Source organism: Callionymus lyra, chromosome 3, assembly GCF_982586985.1.
Source record: "Callionymus lyra chromosome 3, fCalLyr1.hap1.1, whole genome shotgun sequence".
NCBI lineage: Eukaryota > Metazoa > Chordata > Actinopteri > Syngnathiformes > Callionymidae > Callionymus > Callionymus lyra.
The window spans coordinates 1431979-1451978 of record NC_141820.1 but is presented as its reverse complement, the minus strand read 5'-3'; the positions used below and the strand labels follow the sequence as shown (position 1 = coordinate 1451978).

The 20000-nt window shown below is 29.7% G+C and overlaps 1 protein-coding gene across 1 annotated transcript in view; it reads right to left on the bottom strand.

The window, feature by feature from the left end:
• crybg2 (crystallin beta-gamma domain containing 2) overlaps window positions 1–20000 on the bottom strand; it is a 92789-nt gene that overhangs the window by 47845 nt on the left and 24944 nt on the right. The window contains exons 4-6 of the mRNA XM_087786136.1: window positions 18594–20000; window positions 13457–14201; window positions 3454–4173 (exon numbers count right to left, since the gene is read on the bottom strand). The exon at window positions 18594–20000 is cut by the window's right edge and continues 968 nt beyond it. Coding sequence (XP_087642262.1) covers window positions 3454–4173; window positions 13457–14201; window positions 18594–20000 — 2872 coding nt within the window. The remainder of the gene's footprint in view (window positions 1–3453; window positions 4174–13456; window positions 14202–18593) is intronic.

Below are 20000 nucleotides of genomic sequence, written 5' to 3'. Positions count from 1 at the left end.
GAGATAAAGACAGAGATAGAGATAAAAACAGATAAAAACAGATAAAGACAGACATAGAGATAAAAACAGATAAAAAGAGATAAAGACAGACATAGAGATAAAAACAGATAAAAAAGAGATAAAGACAGAGATAGAGATAAAAACAGATAAAAAAGAGATAAAGACAGAGATAGAGATAGAAAAGAGAGACACACACACTCACACACACACACACACACACACACTCTCACACACACACACACACACACACACACACACACACACACACACACACACACTCACACACTCACACACTCACACACTCACACACTCACACACTCACACACACACACACACTCACACACACACACACACATTAACAACATACTTGGTTCAAGTCTCAGCAAACATGAAACTCGTCAAATATCTCATGATTTTCTGCCTAAAGCTTCACAATCATCGCTCGACAACTTGTGTTGCACGTCAGTAACACACCTGAGGTGCGTGAACCGCGGAGGGTTGTCGTCGTTAAAACAGACAACAGTGTGTGTTCATCACGACACTCGTTCTTTTGAGTGAAACAAAGTCACCAGAAGTCGTGGAAGCAGTTTGTGTTCGTCTGGAGTCTGAGCAAATATTTAAGTCTTCGTACGCAGGACGTCGCCACGGCAACCGTTGTTTCTATTTGTTCAGGCTTTTCCTTGATTTTCTGGAACTCCTGTTGTGTTATCAGTATTATCTTGATCTTTAAAGTATGTACTTTATTGAGTATTGTTTTGATTGTTTAAGCGCTTTGTGACCCTGGTCTGGAAAAGTTCTATATAAATTAAAATGACTTACTTACTTACTTACGTTGTTGACAAACATCTCAAAACAAACCTTTGATGACATGTTTGTGTCGTCGGAACAGTTTTAACTGCATTTAAAAATAGAATCTTTTAAATGTTGACAGAAAAGTTTTTTTTCTTTTACGCAGAGTTTGAATTTTTCATTCCATAAATGATTTTAAATTCATTTTTACAAACGTTACACTAGAGACACCAGACCAGAGCAACAGAGAACCGAGCTAACGATCTTGAGATTGTGATTAGAACAAACTTCAGAGCTTTTATTTTGAAAGGATCAGAATATCGAAGCTCCCGAGCTCTGAGCTCGACTCGTCGGCCTGATCGTCTCAAATACTTGAAGCTGGAAACAAACCAGAAACTCAAGACTGAAATATTCCAGTCATGAGCCGAACCCTGAGACCTGCAGCGACAACACAACACCAAGAATGAAACACAACCTTCTGTCAGACACACACTGTTGACGTGCAACACAACACATGTTTTCTTTTCTCTGTGAGTTGTTGAGTTCGAGTGTGTGTAACTTAAACAAATGAATATAGTGTACATTAGTGTGTTTGTGTTACTATGACTTCAACTGAAGATTGTATTTATCAAGATAGTATTTTGTATTTATCAAGGTAGTATTTAGTATTTATCAAGGTAGTATTTTGAATGAATCAAGATTGTATTTTGTATTAATCGAGATTGTATTTAGTATATATCAAGATTGTATTTTGTTTTTATCGAGATTGTATTTTGTAGTTATCCAGATAGTATTTTGTATTTATCGAGATATTACTTAGTATTTATCAAGGTAGTATTTTGAATTGATAAATATTGTTTTTTGTATTTATTGAGATTGTATTTTGTAGTTATCAAGATAGTATTTTGAATTAATTAAGATTGTATTTTGTATTTATCGAGATAGTAGTTAGTATTTATCGAGATTGTATTTTGTATTTATCGAGATAGTATTTAGTATTTATCGAGATTGTATTTTGTTTTTATCAAGATTGTATTTAGTATTTATCGAGATTGTATTTTGTATTTATCGTGATAGTATTTTGAATTAATTAAGATTGTATTTTGTAGTTATCAAGATAGTATTTTGAATTAATTAAGATTGTATTTTGTATTTATCGAGATAGTATTTAGTATTTATCGAAATTGTATTTTGTTTTTATCGAGATAGTATTTAGTATTTATCGAGATTGTATTTTGTTTTTATCAAGATTGTATTTAGTATTTATCGAGATTGTATTTTGTTTTTATCGAGATTGTATTTTGTATTTATCGAGATTGTATTTTGTATTTATCGTGATAGTATTTTGAATTAATTAAGATTGTATTTTGTAGTTATCAAGATAGTATTTTGAATTAATTAAGATTGTATTTTGTATTTATCGAGATAGTATTTAGTCTTTATCGAAATTGTATTTTGTTTTTATCGAGATAGTATTTAGTATTTATCGAGATTGTATTTTGTTTTTATCAAGATTGTATTTAGTATTTATCGAGATTGTATTTTGTATTTATCGAGATAGTATTTAGTATTTATCGAGATTGTATTTAGTATTTATCGAGATATTATTTAGTATTTATCAAGGTAGTATTTTGAATTGATCAATATTGTTTTTTGTATTTATCGAGATTGTATTTTGTAGTTATCAAGATAGTATTTTGAATTTACTGAGATAGTATTTAGTATTTATCAAGGTAGCATTTTGAATAAATCAAGATTGTGTTTTGTATTTATTGAGATTGTATTTTGTATTTATCGAGATAGTATTTTGAATTAATTAAGATTGTATTTTGTATTTATCGAGATAGTATTTAGTATTTATCGAGATAGTATTTAGTATTTATCGAGATAGTATTTAGTATTTATCGAGATTGTATTTTGTTTTTATCGAGATTGTATTTAGTATTTATCGAGATTGTATTTTGTTTTTATGGAGATTGTATTTAGTATTTATCGAGATTGTATTTTGTTTTTATCGAGATTGTATTTAGTATTTATCGAGATTGTATTTAGTATTTATCGAGATATTATTTAGTATTTATCAAGGTAGTATTTTGAGTTGATCAATATTGTTTTTTGTATTTATCGAGATTGTATTTTGTAGTTATCAAGATAGTATTTTGAATTTACTGAGATAGTATTTAGTATTTATCAAGGTAGTATTTTGAATAAATCAAGATTGTATTTTGTTTTTATTGAGATTGTATTTTGTATTTATCGAGATAGTATTTAGTATTTATCAAGGTAGTATTTTGAATTATTTAAGATTGTATTTTGTATTTATCGAGATAGTATTTAGTATTTATCGAGATTGTATTTTGTTTTTATCAAGATTGTATTTAGTATTTATCAAGGTAGTATTTTGAATTAATCAAGATTGTATTTAGTATTTATCGAGATAGTATTTAGTATTTATCAAGGTAGTATTTTGAATTAACCAAGATTGTGATTTGTATTTATTGAGATTGTATTTTTTATTTATCGAGATAGTATTTAGTATTTATCAAGATATTATTTTGTGTTTTTCAAGATAGTATTTTGTAAATCTCTTCAACAGAACTTGTTGATGCTGGAGGCTCATCAACTGCGTCAGAGGGAATCGAACCAACAACCTTCTCTACTCACATACGCATCTGGAAACGCTCGGTATTTGGACAAGATGGATTTCTCCAGCTCCGCCTTCCTGGCGTCGGCGTCGGCTTGAGCGCTGTTGAAGCTCGAGTTCTGCTGGACCTGCTGGACCTGCTGGACCTGCTGGAGGTTCCCCTCGTGACTGAAGCTCCTCTGCAGCAGTCCAGGGCCCAGAGGCCCCGCGGACCCCATCGCCATCCCGGGGCCCAGAGGGTTGAACATGGGGAGGGGGAAGTCCGGCGTGGAGAAGGAGGGTCGCTGGAGGTCCAGGGAGCCGGTGGGACTGAGGACCCTGTTGGGGCTGAGGCCGGTGGGGGACGAGCCGCCGGTCAGGGGCGGGGCTCGACTCATGCGGGCCCCGAGGTCCTCGGACCCGTTCTGGGAGCCGGACAGGGAGCCGGACAGGAACGACAGGCGCTCGAAGCGGGATCCCACCGAGTCGAAGCCGGGACTAGAATCCGTGACGTCGCGAGGAGCCGCTCGCTCGTGGTCCGGCAGAGACCGGGCCCGGAACAGAGGTCGGTGAAGGTTTTCACCTTTAGGGTCCAGAGACGAAGACCTGAAGGTGCCGAAGACCAGGCTGTTCTCCAGGCGGGAGCTGCTGCCCGGAGGAGAGAAGGTTCCGTTTCCATTGACGCTCTCAGAGTCGGGCGATCTGAGGGGAGAGAGGCTTAGACCCTGTGACCCCTGTGACCCCTGTGACCCCTGTGACCCCTGTGGAAGAAAACACATTTAGAGTTTAGATTATAGTTGAAAATTGTTTGATTATAGTTGAAAATTGTTGGATTATAGTTGAAAATTGTTTGATTATAGTTGAAAATTGTTTGATTCTAGTTGAAATTGTTTGATTATAGTTGAAAATTGTTGGATTATAGTTGAAAATTGTTTGATTCTAGTTGAAAATTGTTGGATTATAGTTGAAAATTGTTTGATTCTAGTTGAAAATTGTTGGATTATAGTTGAAAATTGTTTGATTATAGTTGAAAATTGTTGATTATAGTTGAAAATTGTTTGATTCTAGTTGAAAATTGTTGGATTATAGTTCAAAATTGTTTGATTCTAGTTGAAAATTGTTGGATTATAGTTGAAAATTGTTTGATTATAGTTGAAAATTGTTTGATTCTAGTTGAAAATTGTTTGATTATAGTTGAAAATTGTTGGATTCTAGTTGAAAATTGTTGGATTATAGTTGAAAATTGTTGGATTATAGTTGAAAATTGTTTGATTATAGTTGAAAATTGTTGGATTATAGTTGAAAATTGTTGGATTCTAGTTGAAAATTGTTTGATTCTAGTTGAAAATTGTTGGATTATAGTTGAAAATTGTTGGATTATAGTTGAAAATTGTTGGATTATAGTTGAAAATTGTTGGATTATAGTTGAAAATTGTTTGATTATAGTTGAAAATTGTTTGATTATAGTTGAAAATTGTTTGATTCTAGTTGAAAATTGTTTGATTCTAGTTGAAAATTGTTTGATTATAGTTGAAAATTGTTGGATTCTAGTTGAAAATTGTTGGATTATAGTTGAAAATTGTTGGATTATAGTTGAAAATTGTTTGATTATAGTTGAAAATTGTTGGATTCTAGTTGAAAATTGTTGGATTCTAGTTGAAAATTGTTTGATTCTAGTTGAAAATTGTTTGATTCTAGTTGAAAATTGTTGGATTATAGTTGAAAATTGTTTGATTCTAGTTGAAAATTGTTTGATTCTAGTTGAAAATTGTTTGATTATAGTTGAAAATTGTTTGATTATAGTTTAAATTGTTTGATTATAGTTGAAAATTGTTGGATTACAGTTGAAAATTGTTTGATTATAGTTGAAAATTGTTTGATTATAGTTGAAAATTGTTTGATTATAGTTGAAAATTGTTTGATTCTAGTTGAAAATTGTTGGATTACAGTTGAAAATTGTTTGATTCTAGTTGAAAATTGTTTAATTCTAGTTAAAAATTGTTTGATTATAGTTGAAAATTGTTTGATTCTAGTTGAAAATTGTTTAATTCTAGTTAAAAATTGTTTGATTATAGTTGAAAATTGTTTGATTATAGTTGAAAATTGTTTGATTCTAGTTGAAAATTGTTTGATTATAGTTGAAAATTGTTTGATTATAGTTGAAAATTGTTTGATTATAGTTGAAAATTGTTTGATTATAGTTGAAAATTGTTTGATTATAGTTGAAAATTGTTGGATTACAGTTGAAAATTGTTTGATTCTAGTTGAAAATTGTTTAATTCTAGTTAAAAATTGTTTGATTATAGTTGAAAATTGTTTGATTCTAGTTGAAAATTGTTTAATTCTAGTTAAAAATTGTTTGATTATAGTTGAAAATTGTTTGATTATAGTTGAAAATTGTTTGATTCTAGTTGAAAATTGTTTGATTCTAGTTGAAAATTGTTTGATTATAGTTGAAAATTGTTAGATTATAGTTGAAAATTGTTGGATTATAGTTGAAAATTGTTTGATTATAGTTGAAAATGTTTGATTATAGTTTAAATTGTTTGATTATAGTTGAAAATTGTTTGATTATAGTTGAAAATTGTTTGATTATAGTTTAAATTGTTTGATTATAGTTGAAAATTGTTTGATTATAGTTTAAATTGTTTGATTATAGTTGAAAATTGTTTGATTATAGTAGAAAATTGTTTGATTCCAGTAGAAAATTGTTAGATTATAGTTGAAAATTGTTAGATTATAGTTGAAAATTGTTTGATTATAGTTTAAATTGTTTGATTATAGTTTAAATTGTTTGATTATAGTTTAAATTGTTTGATTATAGTTGAAAATTGTTTGATTATAGTTTAAATTGTTTGATTCTAGTTTAAATTGTTTGATTCCAGTTGAAAATTGTTTGATTATAGTTGAAAATTGTTTGATTCTAGTTGAAAATTGTTGGATTCTAGTTGAAAATTGTTGGATTATAGTTGAAAATTGTTTGATTATAGTTGAAAATTGTTTGATTCTAGTTGAAAATTGTTTGATTCTAGTTTAAAATTGTTTGATTCTAGTTGAAAATTGTTGGATTATAGTTGAAAATTGTTGGATTATAGTTGAAAATTGTTGGATTATAGTTGAAAATTGTTTGATTATAGTTGAAAATTGTTTGATTATAGTTGAAAATTGTTGGATTATAGTTGAAAATTGTTTGATTATAGTTGAAAATTGTTTGATTATAGTTGAAAATTGTTTGATTATAGTTGAAAATTGTTTGATTATAGTTGAAAATTGTTTGATTATAGTTGAAAATTGTTTGATTATAGTTGAAAATTGTTTGATTCTAGTTGAAAATTGTTTGATTCTAGTTGAAAATTGTTGGATTCTAGTTGAAAATTGTTGGATTATAGTTGAAAATTGTTTGATTATAGTTGAAAATTGTTTGATTCTAGTTGAAAATTGTTTGATTCTAGTTTAAAATTGTTTGATTATAGTTGAAAATTGTTGGATTATAGTTGAAAATTGTTGGATTATAGTTGAAAATTGTTGGATTATAGTTGAAAATTGTTTGATTATAGTTGAAAATTGTTTGATTATAGTTGAAAATTGTTGGATTATAGTTGAAAATTGTTGGATTACAGTTGAAAATTGTTTGATTATAGTTGAAAATTGTTTGATTATAGTTGAAAATTGTTGGATTCTAGTTGAAAATTGTTGGATTCTAGTTGAAAATTGTTTGATTCTAGTTGAAAATTGTTTGATTATAGTTGAAAATTGTTTGATTATAGTTGAAAATTGTTTGATTATAGTTGAAAATTGTTAGATTATAGTTGAAAATTGTTTGATTATAGTTGAAAATTGTTTGATTATAGTTGAAAATTGTTTGATTATAGTTGAAAATTGTTTGATTATAGTTGAAAATTGTTTGATTATAGTTGAAAATTGTTTGATTCTAGTTGAAAATTGTTTGATTCTAGTTGAAAATTGTTGGATTCTAGTTGAAAATTGTTGGATTATAGTTGAAAATTGTTTGATTATAGTTGAAAATTGTTTGATTCTAGTTGAAAATTGTTTGATTCTAGTTTAAAATTGTTTGATTCTAGTTGAAAATTGTTGGATTATAGTTGAAAATTGTTGGATTATAGTTGAAAATTGTTGGATTATAGTTGAAAATTGTTTGATTATAGTTGAAAATTGTTTGATTATAGTTGAAAATTGTTGGATTATAGTTGAAAATTGTTGGATTACAGTTGAAAATTGTTTGATTATAGTTGAAAATTGTTTGATTATAGTTGAAAATTGTTGGATTCTAGTTGAAAATTGTTGGATTCTAGTTGAAAATTGTTTGATTCTAGTTGAAAATTGTTTGATTATAGTTGAAAATTGTTTGATTATAGTTGAAAATTGTTTGATTATAGTTGAAAATTGTTAGATTATAGTTGAAAATTGTTTGATTATAGTTGAAAATTGTTTGATTATAGTTGAAAATTGTTTGATTCTAGTTGAAAATTGTTGGATTCTAGTTGAAAATTGTTTGATTCTAGTTGAAAATTGTTTGATTATAGTTGAAAATTGTTGGATTATAGTTGAAAATTGTTTGATTATAGTTGAAAATTGTTTGATTATAGTTGAAAATTGTTTGATTATAGTTGAAAATAGTTTGATTCTAGTTGAAAATTGTTGGATTCTAGTTGAAAATTGTTGGATTATAGTTGATAATTGTTTGATTATAGTTGAAAATTGTTGGATTCTAGTTGAAAATTGTTGGATTACAGTTGAAAATTGTTTGATTCTAGTTGAAAATTGTTTGATTCTAGTTGAAAATTGTTTGATTCTAGTTGAAAATTGTTTGATTCTAGTTGAAAATTGTTGGATTATAGTTGAAAATTGTTTGATTATAGTTGAAAATTGTTTGATTATAGTTGAAAATTGTTTGATTATAGTTGAAAATTGTTGGATTATAGTTGAAAATTGTTTGATTCTAGTTGAAAATTGTTTGATTCTAGTTGAAAATTGTTTGATTATAGTTGAAAATTGTTTGATTATAGTTGAAAATTGTTTGATTCTAGTTGAAAATTGTTGGATTCTAGTTGAAAATTGTTTGATTCTAGTTGAAAATTGTTTGATTATAGTTGAAAATTGTTTGATTCTAGTTGAAAATTGTTTGATTATAGTTGAAAATTGTTTGATTCTAGTTGAAAATTGTTGGATTATAGTTGAAAATTGTTTGATTCTAGTTGAAAATTGTTAGATTATAGTTTAAATTGTTTGATTATAGTTGAAAATTGTTTGATTATAGTTGAAAATTGTTGGATTACAGTTGAAAATTGTTTGATTCTAGTTGAAAATTGTTTAATTCTAGTTAAAAATTGTTTGATTATAGTTGAAAATTGTTTGATTCCAGTAGAAAATTGTTTAATTCTAGTTAAAAATTGTTTGATTATAGTTGAAAATTGTTTGATTCTAGTTGAAAATTGTTGGATTCTAGTTGAAAATTGTTAGATTATAGTTGAAAATTGTTTGATTATAGTTGAAAATTGTTTGATTATAGTTGAAAATTGTTAGATTATAGTTGAAAATGTTTGATTATAGTTTAAATTGTTTGATTATAGTTGAAAATTGTTTGATTATAGTTGAAAATTGTTTGATTATAGTTTAAATTGTTTGATTATAGTTGAAAATTGTTTGATTATAGTTTAAATTGTTTGATTATAGTTGAAAATTGTTTGATTCTAGTTGAAAATTGTTGGATTCTAGTTGAAAATTGTTTGATTCTAGTTGAAAATTGTTGGATTCTAGTTGAAAATTGTTTGATTCTAGTTGAAAATTGTTTGATTATAGTTGAAAATTGTTTGATTCTAGTTGAAAATTGTTTGATTATAGTTGAAAATTGTTTGATTCTAGTTGAAAATTGTTGGATTATAGTTGAAAATTGTTTGATTATAGTTGAAAATTGTTTGATTATAGTTGAAAATTGTTTGATTCTAGTTGAAAATTGTTTGATTATAGTTGAAAATTGTTTGATTCTAGTTGAAAATTGTTTGATTATAGTTGAAAATTGTTTGATTCTAGTTGAAAATTGTTGGATTCTAGTTGAAAATTGTTGGATTATAGTTGATAATTGTTTGATTATAGTTGAAAATTGTTGGATTCTAGTTGAAAATTGTTGGATTACAGTTGAAAATTGTTTGATTCTAGTTGAAAATTGTTTGATTCTAGTTGAAAATTGTTTGATTCTAGTTGAAAATTGTTTGATTCTAGTTGAAAATTGTTGGATTATAGTTGAAAATTGTTTGATTATAGTTGAAAATTGTTTGATTATAGTTGAAAATTGTTTGATTATAGTTGAAAATTGTTGGATTATAGTTCAAAATTGTTTGATTCTAGTTGAAAATTGTTTGATTCTAGTTGAAAATTGTTTGATTATAGTTGAAAATTGTTTGATTATAGTTGAAAATTGTTTGATTCTAGTTGAAAATTGTTTGATTCTAGTTGAAAATTGTTTGATTCTAGTTGAAAATTGTTTGATTATAGTTGAAAATTGTTTGATTCTAGTTGAAAATTGTTTGATTATAGTTGAAAATTGTTTGATTCTAGTTGAAAATTGTTGGATTATAGTTGAAAATTGTTTGATTATAGTTGAAAATTGTTTGATTCTAGTTGAAAATTGTTAGATTATAGTTTAAATTGTTTGATTATAGTTGAAAATTGTTTGATTATAGTTGAAAATTGTTGGATTCTAGTTGAAAATTGTTTAATTCTAGTTAAAAATTGTTTGATTATAGTTGAAAATTGTTTGATTCCAGTAGAAAATTGTTTAATTCTAGTTAAAAATTGTTTGATTATAGTTGAAAATTGTTTGATTCTAGTTGAAAATTGTTTGATTCTAGTTGAAAATTGTTAGATTATAGTTGAAAATTGTTTGATTATAGTTGAAAATTGTTTGATTATAGTTGAAAATTGTTAGATTATAGTTGAAAATGTTTGATTATAGTTTAAATTGTTTGATTATAGTTGAAAATTGTTTGATTATAGTTGAAAATTGTTTGATTATAGTTTAAATTGTTTGATTATAGTTGAAAATTGTTTGATTATAGTTTAAATTGTTTGATTATAGTTGAAAATTGTTTGATTCTAGTTGAAAATTGTTGGATTCTAGTTGAAAATTGTTTGATTCTAGTTGAAAATTGTTGGATTCTAGTTGAAAATTGTTGGATTCTAGTTGAAAATTGTTTGATTCTAGTTGAAAATTGTTTGATTATAGTTGAAAATTGTTTGATTCTAGTTGAAAATTGTTTGATTATAGTTGAAAATTGTTTGATTCTAGTTGAAAATTGTTGGATTATAGTTGAAAATTGTTTGATTATAGTTGAAAATTATTTGATTCTAGTTGAAAATTGTTAGATTATAGTTTAAATTGTTTGATTATAGTTGAAAATTGTTTGATTATAGTTGAAAATTGTTGGATTACAGTTGAAAATTGTTTGATTCTAGTTGAAAATTGTTTAATTCTAGTTAAAAATTGTTTGATTATAGTTGAAAATTGTTTGATTCTAGTTGAAAATTGTTTAATTCTAGTTAAAAATTGTTTGATTATAGTTGAAAATTGTTTGATTCTAGTTGAAAATTGTTTGATTCTAGTTGAAAATTGTTTGATTCTAGTTGAAAATTGTTTGATTATAGTTGAAAATTGTTAGATTATAGTTGAAAATTGTTTGATTATAGTTGAAAATTGTTTGATTATAGTTGAAAATTGTTAGATTATAGTTGAAAATGTTTGATTATAGTTTAAATTGTTTGATTATAGTTGAAAATTGTTTGATTATAGTTGAAAATTGTTTGATTATAGTTTAAATTGTTTGATTATAGTTGAAAATTGTTTGATTATAGTTTAAATTGTTTGATTATAGTTGAAAATTGTTTGATTATAGTTGAAAATTGTTTGATTATAGTTGAAAATTGTTTGATTATAGTTTAAATTGTTTGATTATAGTTGAAAATTGTTTGATTCCAGTAGAAAATTGTTTGATTCCAGTAGAAAATTGTTTGATTATAGTTGAAAATTGTTTGATTATAGTTGAAAATTGTTTGATTATAGTTGAAAATTGTTGGATTATAGTTGTAAATTGTTTGATTATAGTTGTAAATTGTTTGATTATAGTTTAAATTGTTTGATTATAGTTGAAAATTGTTTGATTATAGTAGAAAATTGTTTGATTCCAGTAGAGAATTGTTAGATTATAGTTGAAAATTGTTAGATTATAGTTGAAAATTGTTTGATTATAGTTGAAAATTGTTTGATTATAGCTGAAAATTTTTAGATTATAGTTGAAAATTGTTTGATTCTAGTTGAAAATTGTTTGATTATAGTTAAAAATTGTTGGATTATAGTTGAAAATTGTTTGATTATAGTTGAAAATTGTTGGATTATAGTTGAAAATTGTTGGATTATAGTTGAAAATTGTTTGATTATAGTAGAAAATTGTTTGATTCCAGTAGTAAATTGTTTGATTCCAGTAGTAAATTGTTTGATTCCAGTAGTAAATTGTTTGATTCCAGTAGTAAATTGTTTGATTCCAGTAGTAAATTGTTTGATTCCAGTAGTAAATTGTTTGATTCCAGTAGTAAATTGTTTGATTCCAGTAGAAAATTGTTTGATTCCAGTAGTAAATTGTTTGATTCCAGTAGAAAATTGTTTGATTCCAGTAGTAAATTGTTTGATTCCAGTAGTAAATTGTTTGATTCCAGTAGAAAATTGTTTGATTCCAGTAGTAAATTGTTTGATTCCAGTAGTAAATTGTTTGATTATAGTTTAAATTGTTTGATTCTAGTTGAAAATTGTTTGATTATAGTTTAAATTGTTTGATTATAGTTTAAATTGTTTGATTCTAGTTGAAAATTGTTTGATTCTAGTTTAAATTGTTTGATTCCAGTTGAAAATTGTTTGATTATAGTTTAAATTGTTTGATTCTAGTTGAAAATTGTTTGATTCTAGTTTAAATTGTTTGATTCTAGTTGAAAATTGTTTGATTCCAGTAGTAAATTGTTTGATTCCAGTAGTAAATTGTTTGATTCCAGTAGTAAATTGTTTGATTATAGTGGAAAATTGTTTGATTCTAGTTGAAAATTGTTTGATTCCAGTAGTAAATTGTTTGATTCCAGTAGTAAATTGTTTGATTCCAGTAGTAAATTGTTTGATTCCAGTAGTAAATTGTTTGATTCCAGTAGTAAATTGTTTGATTCCAGTAGTAAATTGTTTGATTCCAGTAGTAAATTGTTTGATTCCAGTAGTAAATTGTTTGATTCCAGTAGAAAATTGTTTGATTCCAGTAGTAAATTGTTTGATTCCAGTAGTAAATTGTTTGATTCCAGTAGAAAATTGTTTGATTCCAGTAGTAAATTGTTTGATTCCAGTAGTAAATTGTTTGATTATAGTTTAAATTGTTTGATTCTAGTTGAAAATTGTTTGATTATAGTTTAAATTGTTTGATTATAGTTTAAATTGTTTGATAATAGTTGGAAATTGTTTGATTCTAGTTTAAATTGTTTGATTCCAGTTGAAAATTGTTTGATTATAGTTTAAATTGTTTGATTCTAGTTGAAAATTGTTTGATTCTAGTTTAAATTGTTTGATTCTAGTTGAAAATTGTTTGATTCCAGTAGTAAATTGTTTGATTCCAGTAGTAAATTGTTTGATTCCAGTAGTAAATTGTTTGATTATAGTGGAAAATTGTTTGATTCTAGTTGAAAATTGTTTGATTCCAGTAGTAAATTGTTTGATTCCAGTAGTAAATTGTTTGATTCCAGTAGTAAATTGTTTGATTCCAGTAGTAAATTGTTTGATTCCAGTAGTAAATTGTTTGATTCCAGTAGTAAATTGTTTGATTCCAGTAGTAAATTGTTTGATTCCAGTAGTAAATTGTTTGATTCCAGTAGTAAACGACGGTGAAACACAAACATCATGGATGAAATCTTCACACACACTGAACTCTTGATTGACAGCTGGATTCGGACGAACAGAGAAAAGTGCAAACATGTCGGGACTGGAAGGTCCTGAAGTTCTACCTGGTTCTGCTTGAGCCTGGCGAGCGGAGATGCTGCCTCGCGGTGGTTCTTCTTCAGCCCGAGGCCCGCGGGAAGGTTGTAGATGCCGTTGAGGGCGTCCGGGCGCGTCGGGCCGGGAGGATCCGAGGCGGCGTTCCCGGGAGCGTCCTCCACGATGGGCGACAGCGAGGACACCAGGACGCGCTGGTTCAGGGTCTTCAGCCGCTGTGAGGGTCCCATGTTCTTCAAGGTGTCCACCAGACTGTCCATCTCGGAGGACTCTGGGTCGGGAGGCGGCGGCGAGCTCGGACCTGAAGGGTCCACCAGGTCCACGATCTGAGCCTGGAACACTCCGGTGTAGAAGTCTTCTGCAGGGCTGGAGGAGATGGACGAGTCGTCCCCGGAGCTGATCTTCTCTCGATCTGCTGCCGCCTCCGTCTGAGCCGCAGCTTCACCTGCCGCTGACTCCTCCCACCACTGCTGGCCCCGCCCTGTTGACGAGCTCACCTGGTGAGAGTCCGACCTGTCGCTCAGCCTGTAGGCCGTGGCCTCGGGGTTGACTCTTGACGGGTCTGAGCTGAACATCTCCGCGGAGCTTCTGTGAGGATCGTCCAGAACCAGCGACACCTTCTTGACCCGATGTTTGAGCTCCACGTCCCTGGAGAGACTCAGACCTTTAGGGGAGAGTTTTGTGCTGAGACTGCTGAGGTTCATGCTGTGACCCTGATCCTTCACTGCTGGACCTTCATCAGCTGATGGAGAAGATCTGAGTGACAAACAAACACAAACAAACACACACATGAACACACATGAACACACAAGAACACACAAGAACATTCATTATGTCTCATAACAATTTTCAACTACAATCAAACAATTTAAACTGTAATCAAACAATTTAAACTATAATCAAACAATTTAAACTATAATCAAACAATTTAAACTATAATCAAACAATTTTCAACTATAATCAAACAATTTCAACTATAATCAAACAATTTAAACTATAATCAAACAATTTTCAACTTTAATCAAACAATTTCAACTGTAATCAAACAATTTTCAACTATAATCAAACAATTTTCAACTATAATCAAACAATTTTCAACTATAATCAAACAATTTAAACTATAATCAAACAATTTTCAACTATAATCAAACAATTTTCAACTATAATCAAACAATTTCAACTGTAATCAAACAATTTTCAACTATAATCAAACAATTTTCAACTATAATCAAACAATTTAAACTGTAATCAAACAATTTAAACTATAATCAAACAATTTAAACTATAATCAAACAATTTAAACTGTAATCTAACAATTTTCAACTATAATCAAACAATTTTCAACTATAATCAACAATTTTCAACTATAATCAAACAATTTTCAACTATAATCAAACAATTTTCAACTATAATAAACAATTTTTAACAATAATCAAACAATTTTCAACTAGAATCAAACAATTTTCAACTATAATCCAACAATTTTCAACTATAATCAAACAATTTTCAACTATAATCAAACAATTTTCAACTAGAATCAAACAATTTTCAACTATAATCCAACAATTTTCAACTAGAATCAAACAATTTTCAACTATAATCAAACAATTTTCAACTATAATCAAACACTTTTCAACTATAATCCAACAATTTTCAACTATAATCAAACAATTTTCAACTATAATCAAACAATTTAAACTGTAATCAAACAATTTAAACTATAATCAAACAATTTAAATTGTAATCAAACAATTTAAACTATAATCAAACAATTTAAACTATAATCAAACAATTTAAATTGTAATCAAACAATTTAAACTATAATCAAACAATTTAAACTATAATCAAACAATTTAAACTATAATCAAACAATTTTCAACTATAATCAAACAATTTTAACTATAATCTAACAATTTTCAACTATAATCAAACAATTTTCAACTATAATCAAACAATTTTCAACTATAATCAAACAATTTAAACTATAATCAAACAATTTAAACTATAATCAAACAATTTAAACTATAATCAAACAATTTAAACTATAATCAAACAATTTTCAACTATAATCAAACAATTTAAACTATAATCAAACAATTTCAACTATAATCAAACAATTTAAACTATAATCAAACAATTTAAACTATAATCAAACAATTTAAACTATAATCTAACAATTTTCAACTATAATCAAACAATTTTCAACTGTAATCCAACAATTTTCAACTATAATCAAACAATTTAAACTATAATCAAACAATTTTCAACTAGAATCAAACAATTTAAACTATAATCTAACAATTTTCAACTATAATCAAACAATTTTCAACTGTAATCAAACAATTTTCAACTGTAATCAAACAATTTTCAACTATAATCAAACAATCTCAACTGTCATAATAGATCAAATGTCTCAAAAATGTTCTGCAAACACGTCGACATGTTTAGATAAAACAGCAACGAAATACCATCCAGTGTTTTGATGAAACTCATGGCGACGACGAACATTCAAGACGTTTTTTGTTTCCTGTTAACAACCAATGAAAAGTTGGATCTGATGAGACGGTGAAGCTGAAGTTCTGCGGAACAGAATCTGGCGTCAAGTAAACAGAATTAAGAAAGTATGTGACGAGGTGTTGTCGTCCAGGTGTGGCTTCGGTCTGCATGTCTGGGATTCCAGGAGAGTCTGGACTCTTGCCAAAGAAGATTCTTTTTTACAACTTCACCACTTCCTGCCCTTTAGGTTGATTCTCTTTTAATTACACAGAAATGTTCGCCTCGGGCTGAGAAGCGATTTAGACCACAAATGAGTTTGATGTTTACTAATAACCTTCAACATTAAGCCTTTATTCAAGATGATATACTTTTCAACTATAATCCAACAATTTTCAACTATAATCTAACAATTTTCAACTATAATCAAACAATTTTCAACTATAATCAAACAATTTAAACTATAATCCAACAATTTTCAACTATAATCTAACAATTTTCAACTATAATCAAACAATTTTCAACTATAATCAAACAATTTAAACTATAATCAAACAATTTTCAACTATAATCAAACAATTTTCAACTATAATCAAACAATTTAAACTATAATCCAACAATTTTCAACTATAATCCAGCAATTTTCAACTATAATCAAACAATTTTCAACTATAATCAAACAATTTAAACTATAATCAAATAATTTTCAACTAGAATCAAACAATTTTCAACTATAATCCAACAATTTTCCACTATAATCCAACAATTTTCAACTATAATCCAACAATTTTCGACTATAATCAAACAATTTTCAACTATAATCCAACAATTTTCAACTATAATCCAACAATTTTCAACTATAATCAAACAATTTAAACTATAATCCAACAATTTTCAACTATAATCTAACAATTTTCAACTATAATCAAACAATTTAAACTATAATCAAACAATTTTCAACTATAATCAAACAATTTTCAACTATAATCAAACAATTTTCAACTAATCAAACACTTTTCAACTAATCAAACAATTTTCAACTATAATCAAACAATTTTCAACTAATCAAACAATTTTCAACTAATCAAACAATTTTCAACTGTAATCAAACAATTTTCAACTATAATCAAACAATTTTCAACTAATCAAACAATTTTCAACTAATCAAACAATTTTCAACTAATCAAACAATTTTCAACTAATCAAACAATTTTCAACTGTAATCAAACAATTTTCAACTATAATCAAACAATTTTCAACTATAATCAAACAATTTTCAACTAATCAAACAATTTTCAACTAATCAAACAATTTTCAACTAATCAAACAATTTTCAACTATAATCAATCAATTTTCAACTATAATCCAACAATTTTCAACTATAATCAAACAATTTTCAACTATAATCCAACAATTTTCAACTATAATCTAACAATTTTCAACTATAATCCAACAATTTTCAACTATAATCAAACAATTTTCAACTATAATCAAACAATTTTCAACTATAATCCAACAATTTTCAACTATAATCAAACAATTTTCAACAATAATCCAACAATTTTCAACTATAATCAAACAATTTTCAACTATAATCCAACAATTTTCAACTATAATCTAACAATTTTCAACTATAATCCAACAATTTTCAACTATAATCAAACAATTTTCAACTATAATCAAACAATTTTCAACTATAATCAAACAATTTTCAACTATAATCCAACAATTTTCAACTATAATCAAACAATTTTCAACAATAATCCAACAATTTTCAACTATAATCAAACAATTTTCAACTATAATCAAACAATTTTCAACTATAATCAAACAATTTTCAACAATAATCCAACAATTTTCAACTATAATCCAACAATTTTCAATTATAATCCAACAATTTTCAACTGTAATCAAACAATTTTCAACTATAATCCAACAATTTTCAACTATAATCAAACAATTTTCAACTATAATCCAACAATTTTCAACTATAATCAAACAATTTTCAACTATAATCAAACAATTTTCAACTATAATCCAACAATTTTCAACTATAATCCAACAATTTTCAACTATCCTTCTTTAAAGATTTTAATGCTTTAATGACAGTGTTCTAATACTATGATATTATTGCAGCACAAGAATGTTGTTCCTCGATCCTACTGTGTGTGTTGTGCAGGTGAGTTCTGAACTCTAGCGCCACCTGCTGCTCCTGAAGTGACTTCTTATCGAACGTCAGCACAAAACATCTCAGATGCAATAAAAGGTATGAAATAATCTCAATAAACCTCAAACGATGTTCTCGGTTCATGTCGTTACAGTTTGATTTTTAAATGTTTTCCATTAAAGTCCATTAAACTGTTTAAACAAATGTTTGATTCCAAGCGAAGCTAATTGATTGAATTTATTTTGCACGACTGAAGACGACCCTCGAAGCTTCCAGAAACAAACGAGTCCATTGTTGTCGTCATCGTTTCCATCGACACATGTTTCCATCGTCATTGGTAGCGACGCTAACGCTAGATGCTAACCTGCGCCGCAGATATTTGGCTCTCGCACCCGTCGCGCCTGTAACTTGAGAAGGTGAACTTTAACCCCCGGAGCCCTCGGCGGTGACGGATGGTGTTGGAACGACACGTCTCTACAGACACTCACCCCGCACGGAGAGGATCTTCGGGCGCGTCTGCAGCTTGACTTATTGGCGGCGGTTCTGCCGGCGTGACTGCAGACCCGCGGGTCGTCGCCCCGTCTGCATCCGACTCTTGAGCAACTCTATCCTCCCGCTCGGCGCTATTGTCTGCGCTCGCGGCGGCGTCTGGTTGCAGCTCGCGTGTCACCGTCAGCAGCCGTGCGGGCGGAGAGGTGAACTTGTACTTCACCACCGTGACCACCTCGTCCCTGCGAGCGCCGACCCTGCCCGGCGGCGTCGGCTGCACCTGTGTGCGGCCACTGTTGTGTTCGTAGTACTGCACCAGAGTGTCCAGCTTGGACGGTCGCTTTTGTTCCACCCGGTGTTTCTTGATGTAGTTTCTATCGAAGTCAGGAGGTTTTCCACGGGAAGGAGCAGAGTCGCATTCCGAGAGCGCGTCTTCCTGCCGAACCTGTACGGCCGGTACTTCTGGTTTTACTTTCAACTCCGGCTCAACTCCAACGCATCCGTCACTCGAAGGAATCTGAGAAATCTTAGGATTGAGACCTTGACATGCAGAGTGGCTTCCAGGGAGGTCTCGCTCCTCGAACACAGAATACCTTGTGTTCGCCTCCTGCTGTGCGTGAGTGACGTCCCTAAGATCCTCTCTGGAGTGATCCTCGTACGTGTCCGGGTGGTCTTCGTCCGCGCTGTAGTAAGCGTCTAAAACGCTCCCTTCATCCGAGCCGGCGCTCAGGTACAGTGGGCTGTAGACCTCCTCGGAGCGACTGCTGCCTCCCTTGGCTTCTTCCTTCTCCTCGGGCAGTGGACAAAAAGAATAAAAGCTCTCGGTGTCCGATGTGTCACTTTTCACTTCCACGTCTCTGGCATCGGTTTTGTCCGGCGGGGAGACGACAGGAGACGAGGCACGACTGGAGTCCATGACGGCCCTGACGCTCAGTGACTCTTTGACGACGACTCCCCTGTGTTTCAATGGTGAAACTCCAGTTTCAGTCCCCGGAGAGATTGAATATTCAGAGGCAGGTGGGGCCCGACGAGAGGCCAGTGATCCACCTTTGGTAGAAACCTGATGAGGGTAGTCTGGCGGGTCGGAGTGGACTTTGAAACGATAGCTTCTGGACGACAGGACGCTGTCAGACTTGTAGTTTGCATTTGAACCAATGGAGTCAAAGGTGTCGTGTTTTTGCCGGGACAAAGGAGTCCTGGGATACGTGTGAGAACTGGCTCTCAACGAGTCTGGTTCTGAGCCGTCTCTGGCCGAGTAGCTTGCACTGGAGAAGTCCAGTTTTGAGCGTCCAGGTGCGTCACAAGAACCGGCTTCCTTTGGATCGTCAAACATTTGAATGGTTCGCTCGAAGGTGGATCGGGCTTCTGTGTAATGGGTCTGACTGGAGAGTCCAGAATCCACATGT